At 40.9% G+C, this 25,564-nt stretch overlaps 1 protein-coding gene across 1 annotated transcript in view; it reads right to left on the bottom strand.

Moving 5' to 3' along the window:
* LOC135303152 (cytosolic phospholipase A2 epsilon-like) overlaps positions 1–25,500 on the bottom strand; it is a 33,767-nt gene extending 8,267 nt beyond the window's left edge. The window contains exons 1-15 of the mRNA XM_064424565.1: positions 24,362–25,500; positions 23,074–23,163; positions 14,534–14,606; positions 11,212–11,348; positions 10,601–10,732; positions 9,494–9,534; positions 8,052–8,094; positions 7,321–7,378; positions 6,757–6,923; positions 6,554–6,640; positions 5,546–5,583; positions 3,576–3,723; positions 2,602–2,738; positions 1,442–1,664; positions 933–1,047 (exon numbers count right to left, since the gene is read on the bottom strand). Coding sequence (XP_064280635.1) covers positions 933–1,047; positions 1,442–1,664; positions 2,602–2,738; positions 3,576–3,723; positions 5,546–5,583; positions 6,554–6,640; positions 6,757–6,923; positions 7,321–7,378; positions 8,052–8,094; positions 9,494–9,534; positions 10,601–10,732; positions 11,212–11,348; positions 14,534–14,606; positions 23,074–23,163; positions 24,362–25,012 — 2,140 coding nt within the window. The 5' untranslated portion in view covers positions 25,013–25,500. The remainder of the gene's footprint in view (positions 1–932; positions 1,048–1,441; positions 1,665–2,601; positions 2,739–3,575; positions 3,724–5,545; positions 5,584–6,553; positions 6,641–6,756; positions 6,924–7,320; positions 7,379–8,051; positions 8,095–9,493; positions 9,535–10,600; positions 10,733–11,211; positions 11,349–14,533; positions 14,607–23,073; positions 23,164–24,361) is intronic.
* Positions 25,501–25,564: the final 64 nt, after the last annotated feature.

The raw sequence follows: 25,564 nt of genomic DNA, 5'->3' as shown, positions 1-25,564 counted from the left end.
GCCTCACTCTTAAATGCAGATCTACAGGGAGGTGTCTGAGCTTGGGCATGGTGGCGATGCGGAGGCAGGAGCAGTTGTGCTGGTCATGGTGATGCTGCTGGTGGCACAAGTGGCACACTGGGGGCATGGCAAGGCTCTAGGCCTTGCACACCCTGTGTGCATACACCTGCCCGGGTTCTCCAGCACTTAGGTAGTTTTGCTCTGCCCTTCCGCATGCCATGTCCAGGTGACCAGTACTTTACCAATACAGTTAATTTATCTTCACTAAATAATTGTTTATGTACAAAGATGGGTACTCAGTTCCTCAGAAATTATTTTTTCTGTAAGAGACCAATTATACTCTCTCTGTGTGGTACTAATGGAAACAGAACTAGTTCTTGACTTTCTTGGACATCCTCTCAAGTGAAGTGCAGTTGTCTGATTTAACTGCAGTGTGAGTGAAAACTGGGACAGAAATGTCATGGACTGTAATTTCGTTTTCATTTCAGAAATGGTTCATTTTCTTGCCTCAACAAATTTGATCTGAATTTTTCTCTTACCCTTCTCCTCCTTCTGACCCTCCATAGGAAAGAAACACTAACAAACAAAACAATGAGAAAAGCAACAGATTCAGTTGGGAGCGTTCCCAAAATCTACCACAACTATGTGGTCATTCTTCATACTGAAACAATAACTGGCCATTGAGAAAAAGCAATTATTGGATAATTCCAATATTTCTCAAAATGGCCTTTCTGGCAGAATTTCTACTGTGTATGCTGAGACAGGAAAATGCTGCTCCCCAAAACCCTTGTATTAAAATTGTAAGGTATGGTTATTTCTCCAAAGAGCAACTAACACATCAGGATTGTTTTCTCCAAGTGCTACCGAGAAGAGTGATGACAGGAATTTAGCTGCCAATTTTAGCCTCAGAGGATCCAAACCAATATCCTTACCTTTGAAATCATTGGTGCTGTAACTGTCCCGGACGCAGACTGACACATAGATGGGCAGTGGGTTCTGGCCATCACACAGTGCTTCTTGCTGATCTGAAAGCTTGTGGGGGTCTTTCTGGTTTTGATGAAAAAGTGTTAGGTGAGAGGAGGTGGAAATGACTGACCCTGGTGTGGGAGGAGCCGGGCAGCTCCACCCCCAGCACGCAGGACATGCCCCAGCAGCTCCACCACATGGAGCACTGCAGGTACCCCCACCAACCACCACAGACCAGGCTCCCCGACTCCAGCCTGGCTCTGTGCATGGATTCACAAAAAGACAAGGAGGGAGACAACTATTTCTGCACACGTCTATGATTGGGTGAACCAAAACCACTATAATATGCTATATTGTTAACACAGAGGTTTCCCCTATGCTTTGAGGTACTTTCTCTGAAATTATGGACTAGTTTTCTCTCCATCCACTAAGGGAAAAACACATGGTTCTTTAAGAAATGGAATACACATCATACCCCATCATTTAGTAAGTACTCAATCATGAGACCCCAAAGATCTATAAATGATGTCCTGTATCCCTCCTCTTTCCTCTGGCAAAGCTGCTTGTTGTAGTACTTCATGCGGTCCATAGAGAAACAGCCCATCTTGCATTTTGTTGCTTGTTTTTGGGCTTCACCAATATGTGAGTCCAGGTCCTTCTGTGACCAGTAGGCATCTCTGTATAAGTTGGCCATGGTCCTGGAGAATGACAATACAGATAGCAAAAGTCAAAAGGAGCAAAAAAAGATTGGAAATTTTGTGCTTTCAGAGCAGAGGTTTACATTTAGGGATTCCCTTCTGCTCACACATACTCTGGTTTAGCTACTCCATCCAGCAGAATGAACACTTCAGTTTCTATGATTGTTTTTGAAAATGGCCCTGAAGAATGAGGTGGGGTTTTTATGTTCTTAACCTTCTATTTCTTTTAAGTAGAACTGGCAGAAGCTTAAGGGAAAAAACTGCCAGGTGTGAACATAGATATGTCTGTGAATCATAAATTAGGCAGAAAATTATAATAAATTTTCTTTGCTTGTTTTTCAGAACCTTAAATTCATTCATATTAGCTGCTGTCTCTTGTCTTGATTCACTTAGTGTTAATCTTATGATATCACTATGCTTTTTTTAAGCATCAACCTCTATTTTACCAAACCCCTCTGCATGGGACAATCAGACATTAGGCAGCTGTAGGTCCTGTGAGCAGGGAATAACACTGTTCAGGGAAAGACAAAACTGGCAGGTTGCACGGGTCAGTGTGCACTGTCCAGCAGTTTTTTCCAGCTAGAAATCAGAGGCAGTATCAGAAGCTAATAGGACCACAATAGCTGGGATTCAGTGGAGAAAGGAAGAGGCATGATGCTATCCACAGTAACTCTTTACCTAGAAAGCATCTTGGTGAGTGTAATTGTCATATGCACGTTTAACTGCTGCACATGTGGAGTTGATAAGCACAGTAAAGAACTGCTTATAGAAAAGGCATGCACTAAATCAAGCTAGTATTTAATGGCCTGTTACTGAGAAACTTGGTTATATGATGTTTGAAGAAAATCTCCTGATCTTGTCTGCTTTTAGAAGCTACTCTCTGCAGCAGTGTGACCCTCAGAAGGCCTGGTCAAGCCTCCTGCTCGAGCTGGCTTACCACGTGGTGCCGGACAGCCCGCTGATGTATGTTATACAGTCCAGGAGATTTAACTTCTTCAGTCCCATGAGGCTGCCATACAACCCTGTCATTGACTTCAGACCTCCGCCTGTCGTGATGATAGCCACGACAGGAACCTGTTGGGCAGAGGGAAGATGGGACATTCACACTGACAGCATTCAACACTGCAGCCCACACTGCAATGGGGTCTGGTCACCACAGCCAGCCCAGGTCCTGATCTCAGAGCCCAGGTCTCTTTTCGGAAGGAAAGATTCCAAAACCCAGCAACAACTGCTACTGCCACTTATTTCCTTTTGGATAAACATTGGTTCAGAGATTAACCCAAACTTGGATTCTTGCCCATCTCCAAGGCAAATACAGGCACAGATGAACAAGAAGAAACCTTCTGTGGAAACAGCAATGCGCCACTCTTATTTCACATATTGATAACTTCTGTATGAAAATTTGCATGCCAATCCTATGAAGAAGTACACTCAGTTCACAGCTACTGTTAAGCTACCCTCAGCAATGCTGCTATTCTTCAGCATCTTGAGGTTATTTTAAAATAAATTGCATTTATTTTAAGGAATTTCAAAACCGCAATAAACAAAAGATATAAGAAGCACTCAAAGATGTTTGTCCTAAACTCTCACAAAGTAGTGAAACTGGAATAAGGAAAAAAAATCTTTGCTGTGGAATGTATTCAGTATTTCTGAACCAAGGCAGTGACAACTTAGCCTGGCAGGAATGAACACACCTCAACCATGAAAAATTCCAAATTGATAATAATGAAGGATGGTGACTGCAACTGATGTTTTCAATAACAAACCTTGGCAGCAGAAGCAAATGTACTTAAGGCACATGGACCAGCTGGTACCTGCACAACAGATAGGTGTGGCCTGTTTTGCTGACCACTCATTTACAGGAGTACATGAAAGCACTAGAGATTTAAGTTCTGTCCCCTCAGCACGTACTTCTTGATCCTGCAGATCATGTGGTAGGTGAAAAACATTTTTGAGAGCACTTGCTACATATCTCTTTCTTTTCCCCAGGAAAGCCATCTCTTCAGAACATAAGTTAAACCCAAAGCGCATGTCCAGGTCTTGATGGCACAAACAATTGCTAAGATAAAAACAAACACATATATTAAATATTAACACACCCATCTCAATCTTAGGACGTTGATCAAAGATAATCTACAGCACCCTTCCCTTCAAACAGGATGATGCAACATGACAGCAGCAAGAGAGAATAATTTTATTATTTTTAAAAGTATGAAACTCATGTCAATTAGTAAGACTAACTAGTGTCATTATTCCTAATTATTGCTAATTGGAAGAAACTATGTACAGTATTTACAAATAAAATATATTTAAATAAATATTCTACAATTAGAAGATTGACAAGCTTAGAAAATCCATGGAAATGGTCAGAAGTGAAAGTATCGATTCCCATTTCACAGGTTATTTTCTCATTCAAAATCTGAAATAACACCTAATTTTCAAAGGCTGGCATATTCAATGTGAATGAAAATTCTCCTTTTAAGCAACTGGCGTGGGAACGCACCCCCCTCTAGCGGTGAGCACCTCTGGGGAGGGTGGCAGCGGAGCCCAGCTTGGCGGAGAGACCTCGGTGCCATCAGCCCCTGGACGGGCAGGGAAGGGTCACCCCTGCTGCCCTGTGTGCCTACTCGTGCACAGGCTGCCTCAGGGATCAGGGCTGCAAGTTCTATGCCACATCAACCCTGACTAAAAAATTGTAAAGCACGTCTTCTCCCAGAGGAAGATTTCACTGGAGTCTATTTTAAATTTAAGCAAGTCATTGCTTAAGGCCCCACAATTGCAGTTTATTTCCCTGGGCATTTTGGCTCTTCTGCTCACTAATCTCCCTCCTAGCTCTTCCTGCCCTGCTCCTACAAGACATCAATAGGCAAGAGATGGTCATGGTCAGGTCAGAGCTACATTGCCAAATGCCAGGGGTTTGCTTTTTCTTCCAATGACGGAACCTCTCTCTTCTACTGGGTCCATAATGTCAATGAAACTAGTAAAGAAATTTAATTATCAGCTTTTTCCATCACCAGATTTGGATAAAATCACACTAATTATCATAACTTTATTTGTAAATGAAGACACACAATGGGAATTGAGTTAGGTGGAGCTGCAAAAGCCAGTTTCTATTGTAAATCAAGATCTAAACAAACAGTTTCTAAAGTTCTCTGAAAGTAAAATAAATAAGCAGGAAGTGTTTTTCCTGTTGTGGTATAATGCTGATTTTCCTGTTATCACTGACCACTTGCTGTTTTGAAATGAATGGCAGAAAACTCTTTTTGAATTAAAAATTATTTTCCTTTTATTTCTTAGTCAGACACACACACAAAAATGCCAGTTTGCCCAGTTCTGTGTGTTCCATACAACTATGGATAACCTGAAGTATCTCCATGTATACTGATGAGTATTAGCAAGCATGTCTACAGATGTCAAACCACAAGTTAACTTGTTTACCTTAGTTTCTACTCAATATGTAGTATAACTAGACTTAACAGAATACAAGGTTCATCACCATTGAATACTGACAATAAAGCAAAAAATAATTCTTAATCCCTGATTAAACTTAATGTTTACATCTGACTATTCTTCTTCTGTCGTTGTGAGCTAGCTTTGTTCTTTTTGTTAATTTCAGAGACTGACACTGACCAAAGAAAATATTCTGTGCTCAGAAAGAAAGGAATAAAACTTAAATAAACACGTTTATTTTAATGTTTTATCAACTGATTAAAGTCACATCTTCCTAAGGTTAATTATGTATTATATATTGTGCATGTATTTTATGTTTTATTATAAGCACATTCTAGTTTTCAGACTGAGAATGCTTGTTTGTATCATTTCCATGTGGCTAAAACAATATCAATTATCCAAGTCTTAAGGAATAGAAGAAAATCTCTTACCAAGCTTTTGCTGTCACATTCAAGTCAAATCTTTTCTCCTGGAAAACAAGAATGTGTAATTTTTTAATTTTGAATTTTCTATTTTCCCTCTCTGTCTTGGGGTCAGAGCTTGATTTATAACCCAGCAACGTCTGGCAGTCACAAACTTAAATGTCTGAGATCTTGGCATATATTTCCAAAAGCATTCACTTATCATTAGTGGAACATCCCTCCCTACGGATCCTAAATCCTCCCAGGCTGCAGAAACCATTAAGCATCCTGGTATAAGAGGTTTCTGAGACTCACACAGTAGGTCCCATTTCCTGTACGACTCATAAGCTTTCTGCAGCATCCTGAATTACCAGCTTTTGTGTGCTTTCCATTCTTCATGCTCTAGTACACAGCACATCTTTGACATCCTGGCCATAGTTTCACAGCAAAGAGACTGCAAAGTCTGCATTTGCTTCTGCCCACACTTTATCCTCTCTTAAAAATCATTATTTCAATCTTCATATTAAGTTACAAAATGTGCTTTGTTCTGAGAGGATATCTTAATGGCTCTTTTAAATCAATAGTCTCATTATATTATTTAAAATATATACCCTATGACTAATATCTTCAGCATATTTCAATATATTGTCCTCTTAAATATATGGTTGACTAAGGAAAGGTTTATTGATGTTTTTCTATTTAGTGCCCGAGGAGCAGCTTTCAGTTTGGACCCTAAGCAAAAGAGGAGTCAGTGAGTCTTTAGGTAAACAGGGGGAGGTGTTCTGAAGGAAGTATGATACTTTCTTACATCCTTGTACTTCTCTGTCTCCACTACTGGCACATAATGGAGATTAATACAGGGGGGACAACTTGCCTCTGTGGAGAAAACATCTGGAGAAACAAAGCTCCTGTTTTCTCAAAGTCTAATAGAAAATCAGAACATTTCTGACAATCTTAGTGGCCATATGGGACAACTTTATGAGGAATAGTTTCTATTTGAGTGACCCTTTATTACCAACAGCTGGAATGGATGCTCACCTCTGCAATGGTTGTTTTCCTTCCCATGGGCAGCGAGTTCAGCATCACGACTGGGGAGCCCGTCTCTGTACTGTACCTACAGGACCACTGGGAAAACAACATGCTTTAGGACACAACCAGGAACAGGTTTACCCTCTCTCCTTCCTCCCACTTTCTTGAGAGCCACTCAAAATCCCTCCATCACTGAGGCCACTCCAACATACAGGGTGGTAGCGCCTCTTCTTTGGCAGCATGACATCCAGCGTTGGCTCCGTGTACTTGATGTAGTGGAACTCGGTGGGACACGCTGGGCTGACGACTCCATTGGGGCCCAGCACGATATCCTGTGTCCCCTCAAAAGAGCCCTTCACAGTCAGGGAAAGTTCTTTCTCTAAAGCAGCACAACAAAGATTAATATGATTAACCAGAAATATATGCTAGCTTGATTAAAAGTGGGGTGCAGGTGGCATGGCTTTGCCCAGGGAAAAGCACTGGCACTACAGGGAAAAGAGCCAAGTAGATGCTCTTCTGATAGAAAGGGGACTCTGAATATTCCTGCTGTGATATAAAACTGGGATTTCAACTTCATTATGTGTTTAATAGGCCTTGTTAACATATATCTAGATGAGGTCATTGGAGTCTGTAACAACCTAATGTATTTACCTGACATTAACTTCACTGAATACTGTAAGCACTGTGTATTTCACTAACACATTATATGGAAGGGGCATCTTCTCATAAATAAGCATGCAACTACTGGTAAGTAGATGACAAAGAAATAATCTTACTTGATTTTTGCTTCGTCTTCTCTGCCACTTCAACTTCCAAGCAGCAAAGTTCACGACACTGAAAGACAGATTGCAGAATTTTGTGAGAAAGATCATCACATCTCATCCTCATTATAGTGAGCTGTGAAACCCTCAGCTTAGAATAACTTGGAGTTCTGAATTCCCTGGTGTCTCTGGGGTTTTTCCCATTAGCTGCTGACTAAGGAAAAGCTTTGGAGGGAGTTGTAGGAATTGCATGTGTGACAATGACTTAAGATTGAGCACAGTGAGAGGAATACACAAAGGAAAAAAATCAGGACCATTTTCGTGATAGTAGCATGAATACAAAGGGTTAAACCAGGAAATAAATAAAGATGTGTCCTGAGAGATCAAGAGTTAGCAGTAGGAAGGGTTTTCTGAAGAAGCATTTCTTTTGGCATTTTGAGGGTTGATTTTTTTTTTTTAATGGTGCTCACTCTTCTTCAACATAATGTGTTTTTGTACTAGTACCAGAGAAAAATTCTCTGTGTGTGTGTGTGTGGTGTGGTAAAGTATAGGAAAAATCAGAAATAGGGAAGTATAGGACAAATGGGATATCTCCAATGAAAAGTAAATAAAATGTCCCATTCTGAATGTATCTAAATAGGAAAGAAAGAGAAAGAACTGGCCGACTGGCTTTTTTAACCCCCACCCTCCCTTTTCCTCTACATTAAGGAATCACTTATAGAAAATATCTTGGGAAAGACACATACCACCAGCACTCCATTGGTAGCAATCATTTCATGAGGACCAGGTCTGGAAAACAAAATTAAAAACATGGATTTTTTTAAAGTTAAGCAAATCCCACTCATCTTTACCCAGGATGTTGCCCTTTCTTGCTTCTTAAAAAAAACCAACAGTCTGAGGGGACCCCAGCAAGCATGTAACAAGCTCCTTTCCTTGCCTGCATGGACTGAGCATTTCTCTAAGGAGACTCATCACTGTACCAAAGCTGAGCAATGCGTAACATGGTTATTTTTATACAGTGCAATCTCATGATCATCTAAAATGGAATCTCCTGTTAGGCAGTCAAATTATTCTCACTGTAATGTGTGAAATAAACGTATTTCAGCTGATACACCAGTATGTCCTTGTTGGGAAGACAGTTATACATATTTGCTGGCATGCAAATATTCTGAGTTGCAGGGGACCCATGAGGATCCACACCAAGTCCAACTCCTGGCCCTGCACAGGAGAACCCCAAGAATCACACCACATGCCCGAGAGCATTGTCCAAACGCTTCCTGAACTCTAGCAGGCTGGTGCTGTGACCACTTCCCTGGGGAGCCTGTTTCAAAGCGGCACAGAGCAGCCAGTACCAATTACATGGGAAAAAACCCCAAAAGCTTTCCAGATCATTCCAGTGAAGTCAGAAGATGGTGTGGAGCAACTTGACTTCTGGCCTTGGCTCTCCAATAGTATAAGAGCTGGCCTTAGCCAGTCACTTTATTTCTGCCATGATTTAGTTACCTTGTGGCAACACAGAAACAACAATGGTGATTCATGGGTGGCAGGCTGACCATGCTGGAGAGGGAGCCTTGCATCCTTACAAGAGCTCCCATCCCATAGTGATTGTATTAAGCAGAAAGAAAACACAAATGCTAGCAGTCAAAGAGTACTGCAAGGGAAAACAGAAGGAATAGGAGATACTCTGAAAACCTAACAAAACCTAACTAGGATGTTTCAACACTAAAACGGTGTCAAATACATAACGTGAAACAAGCAAGGAAAAATAGATAGGCAGGAATGCTCGCACACTCAGAAAGCCTTCTGAAATGTCCCCAAATAGATAAATCATATAATTATAGAATAGTTTGGGTAGGAAGGGATCTTAAAGGTCATCTAGTTCTAATCCCCTGCCATGGGCAGGGACACCTTCCACTAGACCAGGTTGCTCAAAGCTCCATCCAGCATGACCTTGAACAGTTCCAGGGATGGGGCATCCACACAGTTCTCTGGGTAACTGGTAGGTGCATCATTGAGAGCAGCCAAACTACAACACAAGCTAACCTGTCAGCTGTTGGGGACTGCAGCAATAATATAGGAAAAGGCTGGAACTTTTTACAGAAATACTCAAAGCATGACATCTAATATTGTTTTTTTTGTTTTATCATTAATGATTTTTGCATTTTTAAATAATTTCTGTATTACTTACGCGACCTCCAATTTGAATTCAACCTCTAGTTCCTCCTTGGCCTGAAAGCAAGAAGATATTAAATGAAGTAGCTACATAATGCTTTGTCCCTTAGTCTAAACCCAAGTCCCTGACAGGCAATAATGAAGTTATTGGTTGCAATGAGTAGCCTGTGATAAATACTTCAGACTGGGTGGTCTGAATCAACAATTCAGTCAGATGATTAAATGATTCCTTCCTCATCTCCTTCTGACTTCACAATATCATCAAAACAATCTCTATTTCTTAGTGTGAAGCTGCTGCAAAAAAACCAGTTTCCATCTTCCTATATTTCCTGAATTCCACCCTTTTCTTCCAACTATTCCTGTCACTGTCCTGCCATGACTTACTGTACTGGCTATTATCTTGGAAATGAAACATACTTTACACCCATTACTTTACCATAATAGACAAGAACAGTGAGTGATTCAGAATTAGTGTTATGCAACGCCGAGTAAGGCAGTGTTGATGTGTACAAGCTGATTGTGAATGACCTAGTTTGGATACCAGAACCTGTCCCTGGTAGCAAGAAGTTGTATGTGAGATATTTTGCTGATCTCATCCTTAGATCTCAAAGGGAATCAAGATTATTTTTCCCATTTTACAGATGGGAAACTGAGAAAGAGAGTGAATCGTCATCCATTCATAGTGGGATACACACTATGTATGTGTGGGGCAAATTAATCTTTGCCTTTTGGGGTGAAAGTAGGCACAAGAACAGGGGCAGGGGTTTATGAATTATGGGAATTACTCAGGTTATGAATTACATGGTAAAAAATACGCAGATTATTCACCCTGCAACTGCTATATGGCCTTGGTGTTGCTCAGAGGTAGCTCACAATTAGATCCCTCCCCTACCTACTGCGCTGTTTCATCCCTATGGTCTTTAATAATTTATAAAATATTGCAAAGAAGACTCTCAAATTCAGATTTTTTTAGCCAAATTTTTGTGGTTATAATTTGAATGGCAATTAATGTACTCATTATTAGGATAAGTTATTCATGCCAGGTTCAGAACTATTTTGAAACTGTTCTGTAACTCTCCACTGGTTTCTCAGTTGCCTTAGATTGATTCTTAGTTGCTCTCACATCTGGGCTAGGCTTGAAGTACAAGATCACTGTTCTTTCAAGTGGAAGTTTAGCAGTATCAAAGAGTGCACAGAGGAGATGGTCATCTGGAGTAGCAAAATCCTCATCATACACCGTGAGTTCCAGCACGTTCTGGAAAAAGAGGAAGAAGAATTTGTTAGAGTTTCTCAGGCTGGACATCATTAGCTCCAGACAAAAAGTATTGCTGAGGATGAGCGTGAGAAGAAAAGTTGAGAAATTAAACATCAGCCCCCCTTAAAAAAAACATACTTGAACTGCATTATTAGTTCTTGTTTAGTTCACTTTAATTGCTGTAATGAAATACATTGGTTATGCCTATACAACAGCTTGGGTAACTCCCAGATTCTGTATCCATCTGGCATCAACCTGTAAGAGTCTCTTGTTTCCCTAAAACTTCAAAACTGAGGTCACTTTTTGGCCCTCCTACCTAGCACCATTGAACAGACACAGGAACTCTGTCATCTCTGCTGTTAAATGCTTTGAACATTCCTTTATCGTGTGCCATCTTTTAAACAATTCTTGGGCACAGTTCAGGAGATACATGCATGAAATATTCAGGTTGCTTCAAGCAGACAACTTTGGCTCCTTACCTTGACTTGACTCTGGATTCTGAAGTAGAAGGTTTCGTTCCACACTGGATTATCAGAGTTTCTCACAGTTTTAGTGCGTGACCTTTCACACGTCGCAGTCGGCAGCCACAAGGACACGTAGCAATCAGCCTGGCTTACTGGGCAGGGGAGAAAACAATTGCTAATTGGCAAAGGCAGCAGAGCTGCAGGACACTGGAGAGGTTACTGCAGCTACTGGTACCAAAACCAAGCATAAGTTATTTAAAGATAGAAAAGTCTGATGCAATGTAACTTTCCAGGATTCCCTTCTGAGAGGGAAAAAGCACTGACCACAAAATGACCTAGAAGAGGAGGTGGCTTCTGTTCTTCCTTGCATGAGTTACAGACAACACTGATATTGTGTATTGAAAAAAAAAAAAAAAGCTGAGAATTTTTTCTTCTAGTCAGCCACTTCATTTTCTCAGCCAACAAGCTCTCCTGTGCTCATGTGTGCATGTACACACACACACACACAAACCTTGAGCTGCTGTCTGATAAGAGGGTTTGGGACCCTCCTCCACTTTTTGAGAACAACTGCAAAAGGTCTTCATCTCCGCCTTGCCCTCAGTGATGTTCTTTGTGAGAGTTTGTGAAAGGAGCTGCAGAACTACACCTGCAGTATGAGATGGCAGAGGCTTCCTCCAGAAGGAGCTCACTGAATTGGACATTGGAATTTAACTAACTGCCACCTACAGGAAGAAGGGGGACTAAGTCTCTCTCCCAAAAGGCACCAGGAGAAAGTTGGTGAAGGATTTTACATCCCCTTTCTCACAGGTACCTAAATTAAGGTATATCTCAAACAGCTACAGACAAAACTGCCATTTACTGTGTTTCTTCTTGGAGGTTATGCAAGGTACTTTGGGTCCTTGAAAACCTCTCTAATGTAGTTGTCAACAATAAAATGATCAGCTCTTATGTAATGCAAAAGGTAACTAGCTTTGAGAAGGGATGTCCTGTGATGTGAGACTTTTGAGAGAGACAAGTGATGGCAGCAGTAAATGGAGAAGATCCTCCAGCAGCAGGTAAGGACTCTGCAGGCAGAGCAGGGAACAGGAGCTTGTACACCGACCTGTGGGGAAAAGCAAAATCTTGCCTGTCTGCAACAGGACCTTTTTTCTTCTTGTTTTCTTTCCTTCTCCTCCAGGTTTTGCCCCATGTCACCCTACAGCTACTGACTCTCTCAAACTGGTTGGAGGCTGCATTTTATGCAGTTGAAAGTGTTCAAGAAGCCTTGCTGCTTTTCTGTCCAAGTGAGAGGGAAAAAATTCCAGAACTGCTTGAAAAATGATATATGAATTGTGATAGGTCAATAGACACCATAATTGTTGGTTTTCAACTTTTTAACATTACAATGCAGAAACAACAACAACAAAGTTTAATTCTGTCAACTGTTTTTTCTAAAAAAAGTTGTTGAGAAATCTACATATTCCTACTGAGTAAAAAAAGAATTCCTTCACTGGAGAAGTTTGTTTGGAAAATATTGAGTAGGCTCTAGCCTTCTGCCTGTCTTGCTCTCTTTCACATTTCATATCTTAGTTTGCCTTTAAAAATGAGATTCTGACAGCAATTTTACTCCACTTGTCTAGAGCCAAATCATCTGCTTTAATTCCACCTTCCCACCACTCTTGCTTCTTAGCCTCCTTGTCGAAAATGAATCCTTATTCACTTTCTTTGCCTCTTCTTTTTTGTTGCGAGAGCTTCCATGTCCTTCTCAATAATTTCACTTTCACTCTTAAGGACTGTAGATTATTCAGTCCCTCTAGACGTAAAAGTTGTTTCAAGTTATTTTGTTTCCTCAAGTGTTTTTTAATTTCTTTTTAATCTGGGAAATTCCATGCAGACAATAACGCTTTGAGGAATTTTGAAACTGCAAAAATATGTATTTGAATATATCTGGATAATCTAGAAGTAATGCTACTGATTTTAAAATGCATTAAAGGTGATTTTTTGTAACTACTATATGACTTTGTTTTATCATTCAAGATCAATGACTGATGGCTGTTTGGCTGGCAAATACTTCATTCTGCTGATGTGATTCATCATTCCTGTATATCTTAACTGTACTTTGAGATACAAAGCATATCAAGCAATCCTTAATTATATGAGTAGATGCAGCCAAACTAGTCAGCTGTGTATTTAATGCAAAATGTTGCCTCAGCTCTGCTTGCACAATCTGTTTCTACAACCTCATTATTTGCCTTGCTGCCTGACATGCAGAAGATCTGAGATGAGTCCCTGATGAGACTTTTTTGTGCTCTTGCTTCACCACATGTGCCACAGCCATGGACCAGGAGAGAGGTGCAGCCCAGTGATGGGACCTGGGATGCAGCTGTTGTCTGCTGTATCCTAGGTCCCATCCTGTATCCTCACTCAGAGCTGTGACACAGGGAAGTCCTCTGATACATCTTCCAGAAAAACCACAAGGTAAGACAGGAATGGTACTGCATGGTAAATCCAGATCTTTGTCTCTCAAAAAAATCTTTCCTGACACTTCATGTGCAGGATGATATAGAGTCAATCACTGCTGCTTACAGCGAATCGTGAGGGTTACATCATTTCCCTCCCAAGCTCACTCAAACTAATTTCAGCATCCTTTCACAGGTAGTCACAGAGCTCTATTTACTCAAACAAAACAAACTGTTAACTTGTCTATTTTGTGTGGAACACCTCTCCACAGCACACATGTGGATAGTCCATGTTCTTTTACAAAACAGTGGTGTTTTCCTTTCCAACTTACTCCCTTCCCACCACTTTCCTGCCGTATGACTCACACTCTTGCTCAACTGCAAGTCTGCTGCAGAAGCCTTAGAAAGGACCAAGCATCCAGCCTCAGTCAGTATGTTTATTTAACTGTTCTCAGGGTAATTAATGGTGGCATTAGCCTGCTCATAATGATTGCAAAAAGCTTTTTCCTGTTCAATTCTTCTTTGTCAGAATCAAGACAGGATGTTGAAAAAGTTTGCTCCTCCCAGCCACATTTCCCAATGTGCTACAACCCATCAGCAGAATTACTCCTTGTTTTTGAAAACATGGAATAGAGTCTTTCATGTACCTCTGTCAGAAACTCTCCTTTCTTTGGCAGAAAGTACTTATTCCCAAAAACACATTCAAGTCTTGAAACCAGTCAGAAAGCACAGGGAGAACGATGGAACAGCAGCAAGCAGCAAGGACTAATCTGGTTTATAACAATTCATTTACATAAACACTGGGTTATTTCAGAAACACTAAGAAAAGGTTGTTACACAATTAAGAAAGATACAATTTGCCTGTTTCCTGAGTTACCACTAAGAACGAAGACACTTACAGGCATCCACTCGCTGGAGATTTCTCATCCGGATGATCCTTACGGTCAACAGGTAGCAAGGAGAGGATTCTATCTAGAGAGGAACAGTAAAAAGGGGGTCTGAATAAGCCTTTGGTGGGAAAAAAAATTCAAATGTGCAAACTAATTGGGTGCCACAAAGCACAAATGCAGTTAGTAAAACAATGGTCAATTATCTCACTATTTTGAAGAACTAAGCTTCTGCTGTTAAAAATGTCTTAACGTTTTATATATTTCACTGTCTTTTTGCTTTGTTACTCTGAGGTTCCAGATTGCTCATCAGAGCAGAAAAGACTCTGAATTCCAAAAAGGAATAAATCCCTGACAATTTACATAGCCTGCGAGATACTTGCAAAACCTTTCACTCTGAAATTGCTGAGTCTAGGCTACAACATAACTACAGTAAGTCTCTTGAACAGATTAAATGCACTGGTGGGCACCACGATGAAGTTGTCAAAATGCCATCAGTCTTAGTCAGAGTTACAGTCAATCCCCCTAGTATCCACCCATATGGTCCTACAGCATTGAAAAAAAATGCTGTGGAGAAGAATATCTGTTGTTGTGGACTCCCATGGGATAAACCCAAAGTATCACTTTTTAAGAGTGTTTTTCTGCTTCAGGAACATAGATTCATTGCAATTTATAATTGTACAAGAAAAACAGTAATAGTAATGTAAACTTTTGTAAATCACAACTATGAGATAAGCCAATGGCTGCAAATTGTTTCCAGAGGATTTAGGATCCAAAGATTTAGGTATGGGTTGCCTTTGGAGAAAAATAAAGCATACTACCTTCCTCCAAGAAAACTGTGAAAACTGAAAGTGCTAAACTTCCTTTGTTCCCTTTAAATATCTCGGCCTTAATCTTCCATAACACAAGTCTCTCCAGGTTTTGTGGCTGCAGGGACCTCTTCCTATTTATTATTAGAAGACAAATGTGAGTTCCTTCTTCTAAGGAGCACGATTTCCTGCTGGCTCATTCCATAAACCTGTCTTTGGCTCAGAGCTATCTGCAAAAGGTTATTTTGACCAAGCCAATAAATAAATCAGCATTTCCTGTGGCTATGACACATGGTTATTTCCTCACACTCCTAGAAACGTTTCCACCTGCATAAGTGGTTACAGCAGAGCCCCACAAATCATTCTTTTTGACAATTGCTATTTTTATAAAGAGGTTTCCTCTCATTTAGAAGCATCCTTCTATTTCTATAGCACTTCAGAGACTTCCTATAACCATTATAAACAACCAGACAAAATAGATGTTAAGACAGAAAGAACCTCACTTAAACCCATTTTTTTTTCTCAAGAGAATAGAGCAAAAGGGTCTTATTTACAGATGGACAGACAATTATGCCTCTTTCATCACGACAAATTACTTTTCCAATATGCGACTAGAATCCTTTATTCTCTCCTCTAACATATCATGTTATGCTAAAATCTTTTTACAGAGCTCTTAAAAACCATTGCTGTTTCCACCTCCTTATATGTATCTCGAGAAATCAATGGTTTTTTTCTAAGTGCTTTTCCTTGAAATGCAACCAACAAAATCTATTTACCTTCTATTTTAATTGTTCTCAAAAGAGAAAAATCCTTACAGAAGCTACAAAATTGGCAGACAACTGGTGGAAGGACATGTCCTCAGAGCTACCTCATGCAGACACTGGTTCAGATTTTAGAAACAGTATAGCCATGTTAATACAGTTCTACACCCTGTTAATTTACCCTCCTTCTCAGCTGGGTAATTAGCAAATCACCACACTCACATGATAGGAATGAGCTTAGGCACCTCAGCATATGCCCTAGAAGGCAGAAACTCATTGTTCCTTAGGTTCTGCCTAAACATGGGGGAAATTGTCAAAGGCATTTATCTCCAAGGGTTGTGTAAGGTGCTGCCAGCTCCTGGATCAGCTCTAGCAACACTTCCACTGACAAGTGGCATTGCTTGAGTGAGAATCTATGAATTCATTATTTGCAAAGCAATTTGTGATTCTTAGATAGGAGAAAACTTGGGGGTTTTTTGGTATTTTTTAAAGGAATATTAGATGTTTTCTGCCATCTGATCACCTTCTTCCTGGTTCCTATGCAATGACTTTCGAACAAGTCAGCCAGATTTTCCCTATCTGGCGTGGGGAAATCAATTCTCAGAGACATAGGATTCACAAAAGGATTTACTGAAATTTTACTGAAAAAAACCTGAAAAAAAAAAATCAGTGGCTTAACAGAAGCTACAGTAATCAGGACCTTTGCTTGCACTCGGGGAGAGGCAGATGCCAGCAGGCAGTTACCCCAGGAAAAGGCAGGAGCCAGGCGTCAGTCGCCCTGACTGCCCTGGCACCTGCCAGTGGTGCTAGCAAAGACAGTGGGGAGGGTGCAATCCACCTGGTGATCAGGCCTTGCCAGCTCTTCTGCTCCCAGGAGGATTTGCTATTTTAATTAATTCCGGTAACATCTTAAACAAAAGAAATGTATTTAAATAGCAGCTGGGACAACTATAACATGATGCACAAGGGTCTAGTTATAGAGACAAAGAAAATAGTAGTCATGCATTTATAAAACAAAAGACAGAGGTTCTGTTATTCTGTTTGCTTAACACCTGATATGATATCTTTACCAAAAAAAAAAAAAAAACAAACCAAAAAACCTGCTGTTTGGTAATGAGGTTCCGTATACAAAGAGGTTTCCACCACAGCAACTTGTCAGCTTGTCTTCAATCTGCTGTTTCCCAGCTTGTGCTCATGTGTGTGTAACATGCAGTATGCATGCAGTACAGCGTTCTGGTGCCATTGCATGAGTAGGCTGTACAGTGCTAGCTTCTCTGAAGAGAAACAGACCTCATAGTCTCTTCTTTCAATTTTATTGCTCTTCCCATAAAAAAGTGCAACGTGGTATGACACTTGGCACTAAGTTACTACATTGGTATAAGTAAGGGATTCCTCTGTCATGTGAATGATGCCCACTTCTCCCAGCTGAGGAGTAAGAATTTGAAAACAGACATTTCTCTGTCATGAGCACTCTGGTGATGCAGGCTGTCTGCATTCCTGGAACATTTGTGCCTCTGCAGCCTCTTTAAAGTCATGCTTATATTCAGATGTAGGTATGTGTGGCATGCATCCATCTCAAGAAGCACTGCTGCAAATTACTCCACTAGTTTACCTGTGTAATACATCCTGTCACAAGTGGCTGTGGAGCTCTAAAATGGCAGAACTCCTTAATGAGGCAAGAGGGTGACTCTACCTTTTTTTTTTTTCTTAAACTTGCTTTTCTCTCAGTAGCTTTCTTTCTTCAGCCTTTAGGTTTCTCTGTCTAACAGACTCAGCCAGCATGGACGACTGCTAGCTACATCTTTCCAGCCTGTGATATCAAAAATATGAACATTCATCCTTTCACTTATTGTAGACTACTCCAGTCACACAATTCCACAACAGTACAGTCAAATGTGTGCTGAGTGAATGCTTTTAAAGGTTTTTTTTAGTGTTGGGTGCTTGGTTTAGTATAGATGTTCCATCAGATAGCAGAATACTATCTGCCTCTCCAAAACAGAGACCAACAACACTGACCCAGAGAAGACAACTTATTTTTTAACCTTCACGAGCAGTCAACACGTTCTCAGACTTGATTGTTGCTCTTTTTAGATTGATATTTATTCCAAAGCAGTTAGAAACTAACAGAAGAATAATGCAGAGATCCTGAAATTAATATTCCGTTTGTGTGTGGGAAAACTGTATCATCATCAATAAGCAGGTACCCTCCAACCAGATATTCAGCTACTGATTTTCTACATGAAATGTGGAATGTGTTCCACCTGGTCTCGTTAGTAGGTGGTCTTTGTCATGCTAGGTGAAAAACTGTGATGAGGAAGCAAAGGAAACTATGTGCATCAGTGTGCTGGTACTATCACCTACACCAGTGCAACTGCACTGCAGAATATTCCACAAACCATCCTACAAAGATCACACAAGATTTAAAAATACCTCTAGCACAATCAGTTTACTTTTACAATGGCTGAAAAAGCCATTTCTACACACCAACTTCAAAAAACATATGTCATCTATGGAACCCATGAAAAAAAACTTCATCTCTATCCACACATTTTTCCTGCAATCACCCAGTAATAATTCCTCTATGTGTTTCTATGTCATCTACTAGCTCAGCAGCCTTTCCTGGCAAAGATCAATTCCTTGCTTGTCTAAGGTATTCCTGCATTCCTGGCCTGGAAAAGCATTCTGCTGAGATGAAATCACTCCCAGGATGTTGCAGGGCACTCCTTTCTTCATCTCCAAGTGCTAATTTAACTAGATGGTAGCCAGAGACCAAATCATTCCCTGCTGATGGTGCATCTAGAGCTGGTGGTGTATGGAAGTCTATCTTGAGCTGTCTGAGAGTCAGGTCTCCCTAAAGAGTGTGTGAATTTTTTACAGTAGCACTCAGGATGCTTCAGGCTGTGAACATCACTCACCAATCCCTGCCCCAGCTTGCTACAGCCATGGGATGCTGTGGGATGTGCTGGGATCCCCCGTGGCAGGCTGCCCAGACCTGCTGCTCTTGGCCACCTCTCTGAAGTTCTTCCTCATTCTTGACAAAATCAGGCTCCAGGATGGAAAAGAAGCTCTAATTGCTTCCTTCCTTCACCTCCTCCAGGCTGGGGAGGGCACCTCAGCCACGGGCTATGGGGCTGTGCATGGGCATGCTGGTGATGCTGATGATCACTGCTGCCACAGCAGTGCTTTTCACCAGCTGTGTGTTTTGTGGGTTTTATTAATAACATTTCTTCTTCTGATCAGACCACCCTTTCATCAGGAGTAGCAGAAGTCTTGGTTGGATACCAAAGTATTTAAAATGCCAACACCCAGACGGAAAAGCCTCTTTCAGGCATACAGCCACAGTAACCCTGGTTCCAGCAGGGAAAATTTTTCCACATCCACAGGAGCACGACAAGTATATGCAAGGTCATAAGAATTGTATCCTTCAGATGATTGCTTCCTCATACATATATCCATCATGGTACTCAGAAAAATTTGGAGTAATGAGACTGTGCACATTATCCTGTACTTGAAAGACATTTCCAAAAACCAAAGCTTCAAATACTGATCAACATAAGATGGATACTCTCACTGCACAGTGGTCCCATAAATGCAGAGATGTATAATTATATTTAATAAATAAAAGCATTATTTATTATTTCTGTTCCTTATTATATAAAACTGCAGAGATGTTTTATTTGATTGATTTATAAATCAGGCTAATTGAATAGCCCTTTCAGTACTGTTAACATTACCTTCACCTTTTAGTGTTTGCAGATGTTTAACAATCAGACTCCTTCAGATTTTGAAAAACAGGTCTATTTGAAAACTTCAACTGTTTCAACAGCATGTTCAAAATTATTTCCATATGTAAAACTGTATCCAGAGCAATAGGATAGTCCATCTGTAAAAAGTGCCCTTCTATAATGCTCTGCCCTCCCTAAGTAGAGCAAATATGATAGAAACTAGGCTGAGCATGAACCATCTGAGGGTTCGGACTTTTTACCCTTAATTCCAGAAAGCCGTAAAGTTAGTGTTTATGTCTAACAGCTGTTGAACATTTCTGGATTCTCATCCTAAGGTAGACATTACCACAGGACATGCATCACACTCTGAAAATCTCTCTTTCTGACTACCGATTCTCAAGGGCATTTATAGGGCTATCTCAGGTACAGATGTTTTGCATTTTTGATGTCAAATATGGATTAGACAAATCATATTTCAAACTTTTGAGCTGATGGGAAGTGGCCCGATTTGTTTCTGTGAGGTTCATTTTTGAAGTGGGAGGTGTGCTGAAACGTGTAATTTCAGCAGTCTGTATTTTAGGCAACCCCATACCAACACTTAGAGTGGCAGAAGTGGCACCTGGGCTCAGTCAGCTTCTGCAGCTGAGCAGAGCTGCTGCTGGAGCCATGCTGCTGCAGGCACTGTGGGGCTGGGGGTGCCGCAGGACTAGACTCCTGCCTTTCCAGTGGATGCTGAGCCTGGGGCTGGTGCTGCCCCTGAGAGCAGGTCTGTCCCCTGTGGGAGCCAAGGAGCCTGGTCCCATCCCTCCTGCCTGCCTCAGATCCTGCTCACGTTACCGAGCCCAACCTGCACCAGAAGCAGATGTCACATCTTGCTCTGCAGTGTGGCAGCTTCCCCACCCTTCCCATGATCTCAAGAGTTGCTTCCAGCTTCCAAAACCCAGCAGGAACTGTTTTGCACAAGGAGTGAGAGCTCAACCTGTCCCTTTTCTGTTTAAGGGCTGCAGCTGTTCCAGCTGCACAACCCTGAAAGAACAAGGAGCCCATGTCTGGCAGGGAAATGAGGTATTGACCTGAGATATGATGTATCTTAGCCTTATTACAAGATGGCTCATGGTGAATTTAGCACTATGGATCCAATTGTTCCCCTCCCCTTCCCTCACATGCATTATTATATGAGACCTGCTGCGATCCTCAAATATTTTGGTACAAACACTGATGTCTAAAATACCAGAGCTGGCTCTGCCAGTTACCTTAGCATAAGCCTAAGCACCAGCCAAGGCCCAAATAATACAGATTTCTTAATGCAGATAAAAATCAGCACGTTGGTGCAAAGACACATGCAGTTGCTGGCAAATTCTGTCAAAGGTTTCTAACAGACAATCCCTCTGAGCAGGCAGAGACCCTCATATTTAAGTCTTCTGGTAGTTTCAGTGATGAAAAATTAATATTTGAGAAAAAATTAGGAGGAGAGAAAAATATATATGCATGCATCCTTTACATGAATGAATGATTGCTGGTGTAGCCAAATAATGAGCATGCAAGTGCATAGGCTGGAGTGTGGAATTCTGAACAGACAAAAACAGTGCCTCTGTAACCACATGAAAAAACAACTCAGACCATCACCAATGCATTGTCATGAATGTTGTAATTTTATAATGTAAAAAGTAGTCCTTCAGTGTGAGACAAGACCAATATAGTGGTCCTGGTTATGGATATATCATATTATTCTTTTGGTCTGCTACTGTCTCATCTGTCCCCCTGAAATTTCATGACCCTTAAATGTCTTTGATCTAAGTCTATATCCTGAGAACACAATGGAAAAACAAACACATCACTGTGTGGGATTAAGAAATGGAGACAAGAAGCTACTTGTCATATGTATAATTATCCTAAGTAATTATAACCCAGAAGCTCATATCTTTTTTCTTTCTCTCATTGTACTTTAAGTTCCTGACCCCTTGTAAGGAACTGATATTACACCAAAAATTGATCAATAATTTTTTCTGCCTGTTTTTACTCTCTACAGAATTCTTCATCCTAGAAATGGTCCAGAATATTTGTATCTTCCCAGGCCGGAGATACCAGACATCATAACTTAAATATTTGCAAGATGAAATGCCACAAAGACCCTAGACTTATTGTATAATATATCCTGTGAAAATACAGTATAATCTTTTAACACTCCTAATTTTTTTCAATAGTAATAATCCTAATACTGGGAAAACACAGTAGCTAAATTTTGAAGAGTGCATGTGAGAAAAACAAAAAGTACTGTGAATGTGAATAAGAATTTGTTTAAATTTGTGAGCATCCAAATTGCAGCAGAACTACACAGCTTATCACAAAGCTCACCTGTCTGCCTGTTCACAGTGTGATTTTAGCTTTCAGACAAAGCTCCTTTTCAGCTTAATTTTGCCTCAGTAGAACTTGTCTGCATTGACTATAGTGCAATTTTCCACAGAATTATCTAACTCAGAAGCAGGCACTTAATGGGACAAAACTGTTATATGAATCACTCAAATTTCTCCATTGACAGATAGGAAATAGCGCCCAGACTCACCACACAGTAGCAGAATAAAAACTCCCATCAAAACCAGTAATTTCTAACTGAAAAAAAAAAATCTTTGACTGGCACTCATGCTCCAGAAATAGCCCTAGCACATTCAAGCATCACTCCTTTTACAGAATCCCACTTCAGTTTCTTTCCTGATAGAGCACAGAAGTCATAAAAGATCAGGGTTCAAGAATCCAGGACTCCCTCATAAATTGCAAGAATGGAGATGATGGTACCAAAGCCATTGCAGCAGAGCATGTCTCACTGTTACTTTTGGCCCTTTCAGTTACAAAAAGCATTGTGGAACAGAAAGCTCACCAGTGGATTTCTTGTACAAGTGAGACATTAAAATACCAAATATTCAGCCTGTTCCAAAGAAAATGTAACAGAGGAATAAAACAAGCAATTAAGGAAACTGAGCCACCTGGTATACTTGAAGGTGTCTCTGCTCATTGCAGGAATTTGGAACAAGTTGACCTTTAAAGGTGCCTTCCAACCCAAACCATTCTATGTTCTATGAAAATTATAAACATAAGAGGAATAAAATGATTCAAGCAATAAATTTAGGGGCATTTCCCTGGTAACACCCAAGCTGCTGCCATCATTCCATTTGCTCATTTATTTGCCTGAGACTTCTCCCCTTTTGAGAAAAACAAAACCCTTAGCACTCTTTGGTTCTAAATTCTCTTATTCTTAATACCTTGAAATCACCTTGGTCTGGCCCAGTACCATCGTCTTTCCTTTTTTGCCATTCACCATCTCCCAAGGAACCAAGGCCTGAGCTTCCATCCTGAAAAAAGGAAGAAAGAAACAATAAATTATAATGTTAAAACAACAGCAGCAGCATTATCAGGATAGATAATTAATTTCTACTTGCAACAATTTATGATGAAACCTCTATTAGAAGGGCTGTTGGTTACACCCAGCTGTGTTACTGCACTCAGATTAATGAACAAACCACCACATGTTTTGGTACACACTGGCACAACATCCATGTCAGGGGTACCCGTTCGATGGGAAAATGAAGGAAGACCATCACAGCTCTAAGGTACCTAGAAGGGGTCTCTATCCTTTAAAAGAGGTTTTGCTTTTTGTTTTGAATATGATCTTTTGCAATCTGCTCTTACCAATATTAAACCTCAGTTTAAAATACCCTAGAACATCTTCTGTGATTTTGAACACAGAATGTGCAACACTGCAGTTGCAAAATTTTGAATCGAATGTTTCAATCTTTTTCAGGAAAGAGAAGTTCCAAAATACTTCTACAATGTAGGGTTCTCCCTTTTGAAACACTTCATAGAGCACCATTAAAGGACAGTTTCTACAAAAAAATGTTGAAGATGTTCCACTTCTATGTCCAAAGCTCTTCCTGGAGTGGTGTGCCTTCATCCAGTCAGGCAGCACACAGAACAATGTGTAATGTACTATATTTAAAACAAAATGCAAATCTTGAAACAATGCCAAGAATGCAAAGCAAAATGAAAAATTTCAGAACAAAAAAGGAAATGTGTAAGTGAAATTCAATTCTCTATTCCTGGTCACTATCCTGTCCTTATCCCATTATCAACAACAACAAAAAAATGAGTTTGATACATGTCAAAATCTTGCTATTTATACAGAAATATGAAATTTTTAATACAAGTAGCATTTAATTGCGGAAGAAAAAAAGCTGACAATTCAGTCCCCTGAAGAAGGAGGAAAAAATGAGCAGGGGAGAAACTTTCTTATCTTTTTCTGTCCTTATACTACTCTGACTTCTCTCATTTTGTCTACGAAGATGAGATCCACTCCAGTGGATCCAGAAGGAGTTTTACCACTGACAGCCTTGAGAAAATTTCACCTTAAACTCCTTCAGGCAGAGGAACTGCTGTATAGTCCCATCAGACAGCAGATTTGCACACTAGCTTGAATACAAACTCACAAAGCAGCATTTTGTTTTCTGTCAAATGCAGAGGACCTTAAGTGAGACTTTAAAGCTGTTTTCTTACCTCTAGTGCATTTGATGGTATCATGGTCTTCCCTTTATTCATGTAATAGAGTGTTTCTGGCAACTCCATGGGCTGCAATTCTTGAGACATATTTGCAGCATATACTTCTGGCTCCTCCATGGGCAGGAATCCTTTAGACATGTTTTCAGGATATACACCTGTCTCCTCCATGGTCAAAAATCCTTTAGACATGTTTTCAGGACATAGTCCTGTCTCCTCCATGGTCAAGAATCCTTTAGACATGTTTTCAGGACATAGTCCTGTCTCCTCCATGGTCAAGAATCCTTTAGACATGTTTTCAGGACATAGTCCTGTCTCCTCCATGGTCAAGAATCCTTTAGACATGTTTTCAGGACATAGTCCTGTCTCCTCCATGGTCAAGAATCCTTTAGACATGTTTTCAGGATATACTCCTGGCTCCTCCATGGGCAGGAGACCTTTAGACATGTTTTCAGGACATAGTCCTGGCTCCTCCACGGGCAGCAACTCCAGAGATATATTTTCAGGCTCTACTCCTGGCACCTCCATGGGCAGCGGTTCTAGAGACATATTTTCAGGATTTACTCCTGGCACCTCTGTGGGCAGTGATTCCAGAGACATGTTTTCAGTATCTGCTCCTGGTACCTCCACTGGCAGCACTTCCCAAGACATGTTTGCAGGATGTACTCCTGTGGGAGTCAATGACTTGTTATTTTATAAAATTACCTGAGGCCCCACCCATCTCATCTCTCTAAGCAAAGGACTTCCCTCCCACTGTGAAGGCAGTGGAGCACCGAGGATAGACTGCTCCAGGGAAGGACCTTGCAGTGCAAGCACCACAGCCAAAAGGAATGTGGTGCCTTCCTCTGGCTGGGAGCCTCTCCCAGCCTGTGCCTGTCCCACAGGTCCTGCACTGCTGCCACCCTTTTCTGTGTGTGGAAGGTGCTGCCACCGAGGCCTGCTCCTTCAAACCCACGTCTTTCCTGCCCTGAGCAGGGACAGCTCCTGTGTGGGGGAAAATTGACCCTGAAAAAGGCCTGTGCATCTAAAAACTGGCAGTGACTTCTCTGCATGCTGGCACAGCCTGTGCACTTTGGTCAATGCGTCCCCACAGGCGGGGGACCGGAGCTCAGTGCCTGCAGAGGGGCAGAGCCCTGTGCCACAGGGTGAGCCTGGAGATGGCCGTGCCCACTGCCCGGCAGGTCACTGCATGGGCATGCAGCT

Source organism: Passer domesticus, chromosome 6, assembly GCF_036417665.1.
Source record: "Passer domesticus isolate bPasDom1 chromosome 6, bPasDom1.hap1, whole genome shotgun sequence".
Lineage (NCBI taxonomy): Eukaryota > Metazoa > Chordata > Aves > Passeriformes > Passeridae > Passer > Passer domesticus.
Note: the sequence above shows the minus strand (reverse complement) of the source record. Positions and strands in the feature narration are given on the sequence as shown.